Below are 10600 nucleotides of genomic sequence, written 5' to 3'. Positions count from 1 at the left end.
GGTCCCGGTTCGTGGCATGAACCGGGACTAAAGGGCAGCCTGTGGTCCCGGTTCAAGCCACCAACCGGGACCAATGGTGGTGAGCCAGGAGCGAGGCCCATTGGTCCCGGTTCGTCCCACCAACCGGGACCAAAGGGCCAGACGAACCGGGACCAATGCCCCTCACGAGGCCCGGCAGGCCCCTGGCCTCACGAACCTGGACCAGTGCCCCCATTGATCCCGGTTCTGGACTAAACCGGGACTAATGGGCTGACCCGGCCTGAACCAAAGCCCTCTTTTCTACTAGTGCCTCGTCACCGGATGCAGCTTCCGTCGTTAACAGTTGTAGCATGGGGTCCTGCCATCGCAGCTCCATGGCCGCCATAGTTGTAGCTCCTCCGTGTCGAGGGTTGTAGCCACATCTGGTTACCATCGTCACCACAATCCACATGGTTGTCAACATAGGTCAATGTCCCCAGCGCTAACTCGCAACAATCAGCAGCATTGAGGCTTCCCTTGCAGGGTCACTCCCAATCACCCCCTCCTCATCTTCTCTGCATCAGCGTCGGTGTAGCTACCGTGCAACATTGTCGACTCCATCATCTCCCCTACACTCGGGTTGGGGCTTAGAACAACGCCCATGACCGGTGCGACACAGACTAGCCTCATGGAAAGAGGGATGGAGATCACCCATGGTTGCCGACGAAGAAAAAGATAAGGAGTGACTCGCTGGGAAAAATATAAGGTTGAGGGGGGTTGACTGGCGCGTGGGTCCTACTGAAGCTTGGCGTGTGCGGAGCTTCGGCTATGGCCATAGGATGTTTTGTTTCGATCCGATAGCACACGCGGGGTGGCTGAATCTGTATACCCGGTCGGCCAGCCAAGATCGTTTACGATATCCATATCACCATATGGAGGGCCAATATGACAACTTGCTAGATTTGCTCTAATCGCCGTCGAAGAGGAAGACCGTGAAGTTTAAATTCAAATTTCAAAACTTGAAACATGAAGGAAGAGGCCGTGCTTCTCCTGGCAGGAGTGTCAGATGGTACGACCCGTGGTTGGGCACGTGTCCGCATCCCATTGCGTCTTCCACCCGCGCGCGCGCTCTCTCTCTCTCTCTGTCTCTCTCTCTCTCTCTCTCCCGCCCTTTTTATTCCCCACCCCTCCACCCACTCCAGAAGCTCCCGTCCTCCACCCCGACCGCCGGCAAAGAAAAAGGGGGAGGGAGGAGGATGGGGATGCGGGAGTGGCCGCTGCCTCGCCTGTATGAGGTCCTCCACGGCGAAGGTAACCGGCAAACACCCTCAGTTCAGTCGTACGGCTCCGTCCGCCACGCCGTCTCATCGTTCGTTCCGCTTGCTGTGCAGAGCGCGACCGGTGGCCGCCGGAGGCCAGGTTCCTCCAAGCCGCCCACAACGGCGACGTCCGCGAGATCAAGTGTAAGGCCCGCATCTTAACCAAATCCCCATTCCCCTCTCCCTCTCTCTCCGGCGTCATGTCTCCAACTCTCCATTTGCTCGCGCGCTAGATCTGACCGCGGCCTTAGGGTTTCGCCGCCGTGTGCACTTCGATTCCCCGGATTTTGGGTCTTCTCCTTGCAATTAAATCGGGGGTTTCTGACCAACTACTGAAGAACCACGCAGCAGCATAGTATATACCGTACCACGTTTTGATTGGGCGCTGTCTTCCTGATTCTGATTGCAGCGTAGTGTATATATATACTACGTTCTTGCCATGGTTGGTAACTAAAATTGCCCCCTTTGTTTCCTACTGATTCTGATTGCACTGTATATGCGCTGCAGTACTGGGTTCTTGTAACGATTCCTGACTGAAAGTGTCCCCCTTTTCTGTGTGAAATTCAGATATTGCAAAGGAGCTGGACGTGCAGGGGCACGGGATCCGGACGACCGTGGCCAACACCACCTACATGGGCATGAACGCGCTACACGCCGCGGGCGGCGGCGGCAAGCTGCCGATCTACCGGTATCTTGTTGAGGAGGTCAAGATGGATGTCGACATGCCTGACACCGCTCAGGGTAATTCGTGCACGCCTTTCCCGATCCTAAAGCATATGTAGTTTTTATGACCTGATCATGAACTGATTCAATGGATTGTGTGTGTCTTAATGCTAGAGTTTACGCTCGTGTCGCATGCCATCATGTATGGCCACCTTCCTGCTGTCAGGTACCTTCTGGATCATGGCGCTGATCTGCATCAGCGACGTGGAAAAATCACCCTTCTTCATATGGCTGTAGTTCATGGTATGAAATGGAAATTCACTTGTTGGCCTGAATATTCCTTGGTTTCATTCTCACAGTCTTTTACTATTGCCTTGCTCCCTTGTTTTGTGCTTGAGCTTTTCCTTTCTCAAAATTGTTTTTATGCTGGACCTACAAGGGTGATAAAAGTGGGTTTACTATACCAAGTGCTAATTAGCTAGCCTAATATAAACAATTTTCTTGTTGCCATAAATTAAAAGTAGCCTGATCTTATTTGTTTCTCCTGTTCATCGGCGTCTGCAAAGTGATCAATCTTTTATGACTTAGCCGTCTCATAGGAGTGATAGCTGGCTTTCATGGAGTTTCTTCGTATGTATTGAAATAAGAGTGCTCTAGGTTAGAGAAAAGAAGAAGCAGATTGTTTAGCTTCTAGGCACTCTAAAGTGCTTCCGCAAGGCTTAGATGTACTTTTTGTTACTGACAGAGAAGAACCTTTAGAGGATCAAGAGTATGAGTGAATTATCTGAGAGCAGAAAATTAGGAACTGATAGTGGGGGAATGATTTTTGTTGGTTCACATTTCTCTGCAAAGTGATTCCTAATTTTCTGTTCTCAGATACGTATTGAGTATGCTACTGCCTTCTTATGTTAACTGATTATGGTATTCATATTCAGAGAAATGTGAACCAACAAAAATCATTCCCCCACTAGTTATTGAAACTTTTTTGCACAAAAACGATTTTGTTCATGTACTTGTAATACTGTTATGACTTTTTTTCTTTCTTCTCTTCAGGGTACTATGAAATAGTGAAGTTTCTTCTTGCGAGGGGAGCTAATGTCCATGCTATGTCAGAACTTGGGACACCACTCATGGATGCTACTCTTAGAGGATTTCCTAGTATTGTCAAGATCCTTTTGGAGCACAAGTCAGATGTACTGTTGAAACTCTTTGTTGATATGTTGTCTTTAACTCCAAATTCTTCCCTTTTCTGGGTTTTGCTACTTTCCCCAATTGTTCTCACCTGTAGGTCTTTTTGGTTGGTGACTAACCATGCCATTCCAAAAGTTTGAGTTAGTCACCTCCTGCAACTTGGGTCGCTTGTGTCACTGACTCAGAAATAGTGTGGTAGGATTCTTAGGTTTGCAAAGTATAACATTCATTTTCATCATGTAACCTTAGATATGTTAGGAAAAAGTGTGGCAAATATTGGCAACCTTCAAGAAACAACCAAAGAAGCCTTTCTCGTAGCTTTAATGTGTGAGCCGAACCAGACATGGTGGTTTCAATAACCCACACAACAACTCTGAAAAATCAGTTGAAGCAAAGGAACATATCACTATATAAGTTGTAATCCCACAAAGAAGCTCATCTCCTTTCCATACAAACTCCATTTCTCTTAGAATTGCTTATTCCGGCATGAAAATGAAGTTCTTGTTTTCTTGCCAGCCCAACATTGTTACTCGTATACTTGGACCTTTAAACATGGCATTAGACAAATCTTTCGTGTCCTGTGTGAAGCTATTGATTCAGGTACAGTACCCCTATTTATATTGCAGTAGGAATGTAGGATTTCTATATAACTGAGGTTTGATTTAGTTATCTTTGTATCAACGACCACACAATTGTATGATTGACTTTCTTCTACGCCTTTTTCTGATAGGGTGGAGCTAATGTGAGCGGTGTTTTTCCTTATTATGATCCTTTGCTGACGGCTGCAGAAAAGGGCTTAACTGAAGCTATTAAGTGCTTGTTGGAAGCTGGTGCAAACCCAAATGTTTTTGACAGGGTGAGAATGCTCTTTTTGTCACATATTCTTGTCTCTGGCTTGGCTTTGTAGTTTAGGTAGACCTGTCCTGTATTGATATGCAACAAACGTAAGAGTTATGCGGTAAATAGGCCTACATGATGCTATCAGCAAAAGAAAAATAAAATGCTGTGCTAAGTTGCCATATTTGTATAAGCTTGTTATCGTTTTGCCTTTCCTCCTTTGTGCCGTGTCCTTAATTTTGTCAGGTATGTATAGATGCGACACACTACCATTACATTGACCTAATGTGAGGGTAGTCCATCAATAATTCAATACGGTTTGCATTGATCATGTCTAGAACAAAGCTTATTTCTTAATGTTGAATATTGCTTTTGTAAAGCTTTCCTTGTTTCTCTACAGTTTGGTAGGTTGCCAATAGAGTTGGCTGTTGAGTATGGTACACGGGAAGACGTTGAGCTTCTCTTTCCTTTCACCTCTCCTGTTTCAACTGTGGCAAATTGGAGCGTTGATGGAATCATTAGTCACGTGGAGATGGAAATCAAGCAACTTGAGGTATGTCACTAGCATATTTTCTTGCACACCTATGACTATTTTGTTCATGCTAACTCTGAACAGTATTGGTGTGGTGCCAACTTGATGTTTAACCAAAACTTCATATAGGAAACTCATCGAATCCGCATGTGTTTTCTTGCATTTGCATTGTTGTCTAACTCTGTTCCTGAAAATTCATTTTATTTTAATGATGCTTTATTTGATAACCTGCCTTGCTCAAATGGTAATACATTAATTCTTATTTTGTTTCAAAATAACAGGTGGAACAATTCATTTTATTTATTTAAATAGCTCTCTTACTTCATTTCCTATCAGCGTTGCAAGTGGGATTGTGAAATCTTGAATTAACTAAAACTGTTTCTTGTATTTGTTCACTTCACCTTGATATCTTGCTATAGTGCTGTTTCTCCCTCACGCACCAGACTTGAGCTCTTATGAATTTCCTAGGATGACAATTTTGTGAAAAAGAGGATGTCCGAGCTGAAACTCCAAGCAGATGAAGCATTTAAGAAGCAAAGTTATCTAAATGCATCAGTGCTCTACACACAGGTACATATACCAGTGGAACCTCCATTACGATTTAGTTAATTTATCATTAGCATTGATTTGGTTGGTTTTATCATTAGCATTAGTTCACACCTTGGCAATGGATAAATATTGACCATTTATCAACAGACTCACCTGTTGAAAGATAAGTCACTACTCACTACTAATGTGCGCATCTCATAGCAATATGGGGATGGGGTTTTAGCTACACAGTGTAGATTTAAGTTTCACGCCAAAGCTAGGGGTAACAAAAATCGTGATAATTGTGTGAAAAAAAAGAGAATGAATACACATTCATCTTGGTCTTCCATTTCACTGGGAGGAATTTCAGGTCGGAGTTGCTCTTTTTGTCACAGCTTCATTTTTTGTTTCATGTACTTATGATGAAACAAATGACACACCGCTGGGTCTAAACTGAGCAGCATTTCCAACAGCTATTTTGCACTATTTTGTCTGTTGCAGGCACTGAAGATGGATAACTTCGATCCTAAGTTGTTATCAAACAGGAGCCTCTGCTGGCTTCGCATGGGTGATGGACAAAGGGCTTATGATGATGCAACTGAATGCAAGATAATTTGCCCGAAGTGGGCAAAGGCGCACTATCGGCAAGGAGCAGCTCTAATGTTCATGAAGGTGCACTCAGAGATGGAGTTCAAACTGACAATTTCATTGCATCTTTCGTATCTGTTATCTGATTCTGCTGTGTGTGTGCCTTAGGTATATGGTGGAGCTTATGAAGCACTCTCGCGTGCTTTAGAGTTGGACCCAGAAAACAAAGACATTGAGAAATTATTCAGGTAAGGGATTCACCTTTCATCTTCTTCTTTCTTGAGTAATTCTAGATGTTGCATAGAATTTGAGCCCTCTTTTAAAATGTATTAGTAGAATTTCTTTTAAAATGTTGTGATGAACTGATTCATGCAGGAAGGCGATGGAACTGAAGTGATCATGCCCTGCATGCCCGCTGCAGAGAGAAGCTCACGCTAAATCTCAAGCTCTTTTTTTTCTTTTGCATTCTCAGACAAAAGCACTGAACTTCGAATTATGGCGCCCTCTGTTTTGATGTAATCCATGGACAATAGCAGCAGCAGCAGCAGCTTACAGGAAAACATGTTTCTGACTAGTGGCTACTTATTTTGAGTTTTATGAAACTCACATCCTGTTCTGTATGGAAGCGTGGCAGCAGTGGTGGTGAATTGAATTGGTTATTGCTGGAGTGAAATGTTTGGCAGAAGATCATGCTACTTTGCATTGCCAATTCCTGCACGTTTTTGTCGAAGAGTGGTTCTTTGCACTGATAATTGAGATAAGCTGCTAGCATGAATTCGCAAATTGTTGATATTTTACTTAGGGAAAATCATTGGCACTGTTTATGTTCCTTTTTTTTTTCTTTTGCGTGGACACTGTTAATATTCCTTGTTGCTGTTAGCCATATACTCATCAGTATGCTCATCATAGTTAGTCTGATGTGATATGTGGTTGCATCAAAAAGTATTAGTTGTGGAGCACCTGTCAAATCATATATAGCTGTATCACCTCAACTAGAATGTGCCTGTGTGCCTCCTCTCAAGTCCAAGTGTTACATCCAGCATTATATATGATTAGTTTTAGCCTTTGAATACTTTATTTTGCATCATCTATACTTTAATTTTCTTGCGAAATTATGATGCCCTCACGAAATTTCTGTTGTTTTGCTTCATTTTTGGTAACATCATTGCACACATACATGACTCTTACGCTGATCCGCTTCATTTCTCGTAAGATAATTACTCTGTGGAGGTTTTCTAGGTAGGGGTTTCTTTGTTTCTGTACAAGTTTGATGTACATTCTTATTCTTGGATTTGCCATGCTCCACTGTTCAAAGGCGATACGATTTTGATATTTTAGTTCATTTAGTTGAACCAAACATGGACGGAGAATACCCATTATACTCATTTAGGGCATCCCCAAAGGTGACCCGCAAATTTCCTTCCGCGTCCGTCCGCAGACATGGATGCGAGAGGCTGCGATCCAACGTTGCGCGCATACATTTTAAACACTTTTCAACAGACCAGATGAAATTCATGCAAACACAACGGATTTCATACAAAACCGGACTACATTCATGCAAGCATGGTGGATATTCATTGGATTTTGAACATTTAGAAACAAAACAAAAAACCCTACTCGACTGTAAACCTATCCTACGGTGGTGGCGCCCGGCGTCCAAGCCCTTGTCGTCCTCCATCGGCCGTCTCCATGAGCACCGGCGATAAGACCGATGAAGTGAAGGTGCGGTCTCCGGCGAGGAAGAGTAGAACATGGGAGACAGACTGACCCACATGGGACACAAGGCCCTACCGCCTCCCGTGCCCTGCTTATCCTCGGAGGAGTCCGCGCCTTGTCCGTTGTTGGTGGACGCGATGTCCATGATGGAAATGGTGGCGCTCGGGCTGTCGTTCTTCCGCCGGGCCGCCAGATAGTTCGTCGGTGGCACGTAGGAGGCGCAGTCGGCGTTGTTCTCCTCCGCGATCGCCTCGAGCTACGCCTCGGCGGCCGCCGCTTCCTGGTGGCGACGACTTGAGCGCGGACGACATCATAGATGGCACGCTGCTCCGCGAAGAAGTTGGGATTCACCGCGGCCTCCTCGCTCGTGCGCTCGCCGTAGATCTGGCCCTCCGCCTGACGGTGCTGCTCTAGGAGGAACATGTTGTACCGTTGTTCCTCCTGCGCCTGCTGGAACACCGACAAAGGCGCCGATGCAGGCTGCACCTCCACCATGGTGGCGTTGTAGTGCGTATGCGCCTGCTTCATGGTGAAGTCGGCGTGCACAGGCGTGGGAGCCGAGGCGGTGTTGTCGGAGCCCGTCTCCATCATGGGGCCGTCCTCGTTGTTTGAGACCTTGGGCGAGCTGGCTGGCAAGCCATCCTCGATCCACCTGGCACGAAGGCGTTAAGGGCGGCCACCTCGTGCTTCATCTACATGGAAAGGCTCTTCCGCAGAGCTTCGCCACATGCAGCCATGGCGAATGCAGTGCAAGGGAGGAAGATGGGGAACGGCTTGTGTTGTGACATGGAGTTAGCCGGGTGTGGCCGCCTTTAAAAGCGGATTCCGGTGAGGCAAGGCGTTCGTGTGCGTCAATGTGTGGTGCCGGAGTAAGTTTCTCGGCCAGCAAGCCTGCTTATTGGCGGCATACGGACGGACTGGGCATACAACGAGCATGGTAGATATCTGTCTCGTCCCGTCCAGTAACGCGTCTCCGGCATTGAACATGCGCGGACATTGGAGATGCGTCGTTGGCGGCGCCCTCGGCCAACGCGCCGCTTCAATGACGAACATAGTGAGAGGTCGTGTCCGCTCTATGCCGGCTTCAATGTGGAGCGGTGCGCTCTACAGCGCCATGAATGCGGGTAGCTGGCGCTGAGCGGGAACACGCGTGGGTGAAGAAGGAGGGGGTTTGGATGCGACAGTGTGGTCAGAAGCGGGCTTGGGTGCTATCCCGATGCCCGCAAACCGCCCTCTCGTTTCTTCGCTTTGCGGTAGAAAATGCGCCCGAACCGTGCCGCGGACCGATACATGACCACGTTGAATGGCTTCCGTAGTCTGACAACGCGGTCCGGATGGTTAGGGGTGGTTTGTGGGTTGGCATTAGAGATGCCCTTATGTCCCTAATGAGGCTCATCGATGTTTTTAGGAAATGTATCCGGTGCACTGGATGCCATAGGATATTTTAAAAAATCTGTTAAAATTCTAGCATGTTAACACAATGTCAATGTATCATGTCACAAACATTTGTATAAAAATTTAAAATATTTTTTGAGATACAAAAATGACAAATTTCATATCAGTGTGATAGTGGGCTAAATCTAAAGCACAAGTTATGTTATGTACTATTCAATGTTAAATTTGTCATTTTTGTTTTTGAGTTATGTTTTAAATTTTGACTTGAAATTTTGTGACAACCTACATTGATGTTGTGTGAGTGTGCTAAATTTTTTTAGAATCTTTTGAATATCTTAAAAGCACAATGTGCGTTCGACGCACCGGTAGCACCACAAACTCCTATGCATCAGATATTCTCCCTGTTTTCATAGGTCTCACGAAGCTGCATGCGAGGGTTGACATTTGTTGTGGTTCCTCCACGTCTACCCGATTTAGCCGCTTCATACAGATACAAGTGTACTTTGAGCCAACACAGATGATCAAAACCTCATTTCTACCATCTACTCCCTCCGTCCCATAATGTAACGTGTCAAACAAAAACATCTTACATTATGGGACGGAGGGAGTACTTGATAAGCTTAGATGTTTATTTACCAAATCCACCTTTTAGGTACCAAGGATCGATGGGCCGTTGTCTGCATGTCTTTCTTTGTCCCCGCCCAGGAGAAGCTACGAGCTGCTTATGGTTCCTCTAGTAACTGTACATGCGCTTGAGCGCATTGAGTCGTTGCCGGACCATGCCTCAATCATTCTCCACTCGAGGTTTACAAATAGTTTAGCTGCACGCCGAATTTGGATGGTTACAGCGGAATGGCTTTGCGCACTAGGTTAAGACTATTTGAGATAGGACCGTATTTTTCTTTCTTGCGATGGGAGATGGGCCAAGCACACTAGCAGGATATATAAAAAAGAAAGACAACTGTCTATCGGCCATTATTGATGACCTCGATAAAATCACGTAGACGTGAATGTTATGTACACAAGGTCAACATGGCAATGGATACCCACTACTCGATTACCTGATGGGTTTTTATCCCATTTCATTAGGGTAAAAGCATGGGAAAAATAAATACCCATGGATAATAAATGGGAAAAATATATATACCCGTCAGGTAGGGCAGGTGCGAGTACATGGATGCTTTTGATTCTAGATTAAGCAAGATAGGTGCCTCATGAATTGGCTAGCAGATGTGAGTGTAAAATTTGTTTTGGACCTTTTTTTGTGCAAGCAGGCAAGTAGGCAACACATGATCTATGTACGTGCGGACGCATGATCTCTCCGTAATCGCTAAACTTCTCCTGCCCTGTACAGTTGTACGTTGAGTTAACAATATGTGCTGGAATGTTGAATGGGCAGGGCTGATATTTTTACAAGTGGGTATTTTCTTACCAGGTCGGGTATGGGTATGGAAACAAATTGGCACCCAAATGGTGGTACAAGAATAGGCGGTGGGCGATTTTTTTTAGTCGAGTGTGGGGTTGGGAGCATTATACCCACAGCTGACGAGGCTGGGCGCCATGTTGACAATGCGTAGATGGCATGTCTCTTACATGAAGAGGAAGTTAAATGGTAGGAGTACAACGGTCCAAAGCTCAATTCATCGTGAAGGAGACAACAACGGGAGATATTTCAATATGGTAGCTAGTGGCCACCATTGAAAAATGTGCAATTATAGTTTCTAACAGGATGAAGGTTTGATTGAAGGTCAAGCGGAGGAGGTCGAATAGTATATAACCGAATGTTACAAAACTCTGTTTGGGGCTCACGAGGAGGATCATGTTTCCCTAGATGAGTCCCAAACCAAGGATATACCCCAGATCTCAAATGTGG

General features: G+C 45.6%; 1 protein-coding gene across 1 annotated transcript; it reads left to right on the top strand.

Moving 5' to 3' along the window:
* Positions 1-1134: 1134 nt before the first annotated feature.
* On the top strand, positions 1135-6336 carry LOC123163779 (ankyrin repeat domain-containing protein 17). Its single transcript, XM_044581163.1, has 12 exons — positions 1135-1269; positions 1350-1421; positions 1845-2018; positions 2115-2243; positions 2994-3133; positions 3648-3731; positions 3862-3987; positions 4369-4521; positions 4969-5070; positions 5530-5700; positions 5785-5864; positions 5992-6336. Exons 1-12 carry the CDS (start codon positions 1215-1217, stop codon positions 6011-6013), a joined length of 1308 nt encoding a protein of 435 aa, XP_044437098.1. The 5' UTR covers positions 1135-1214; the 3' UTR covers positions 6014-6336.
* Positions 6337-10600: the final 4264 nt, after the last annotated feature.

Source organism: Triticum aestivum, chromosome 1D (assembly GCF_018294505.1).
Source record: "Triticum aestivum cultivar Chinese Spring chromosome 1D, IWGSC CS RefSeq v2.1, whole genome shotgun sequence".
Classification (NCBI taxonomy): Eukaryota; Viridiplantae; Streptophyta; class Magnoliopsida; order Poales; family Poaceae; genus Triticum; species Triticum aestivum.
The sequence above is the reverse complement of the archived record's forward strand: the minus strand, read 5'-3'. Positions and strand labels throughout refer to the sequence as shown.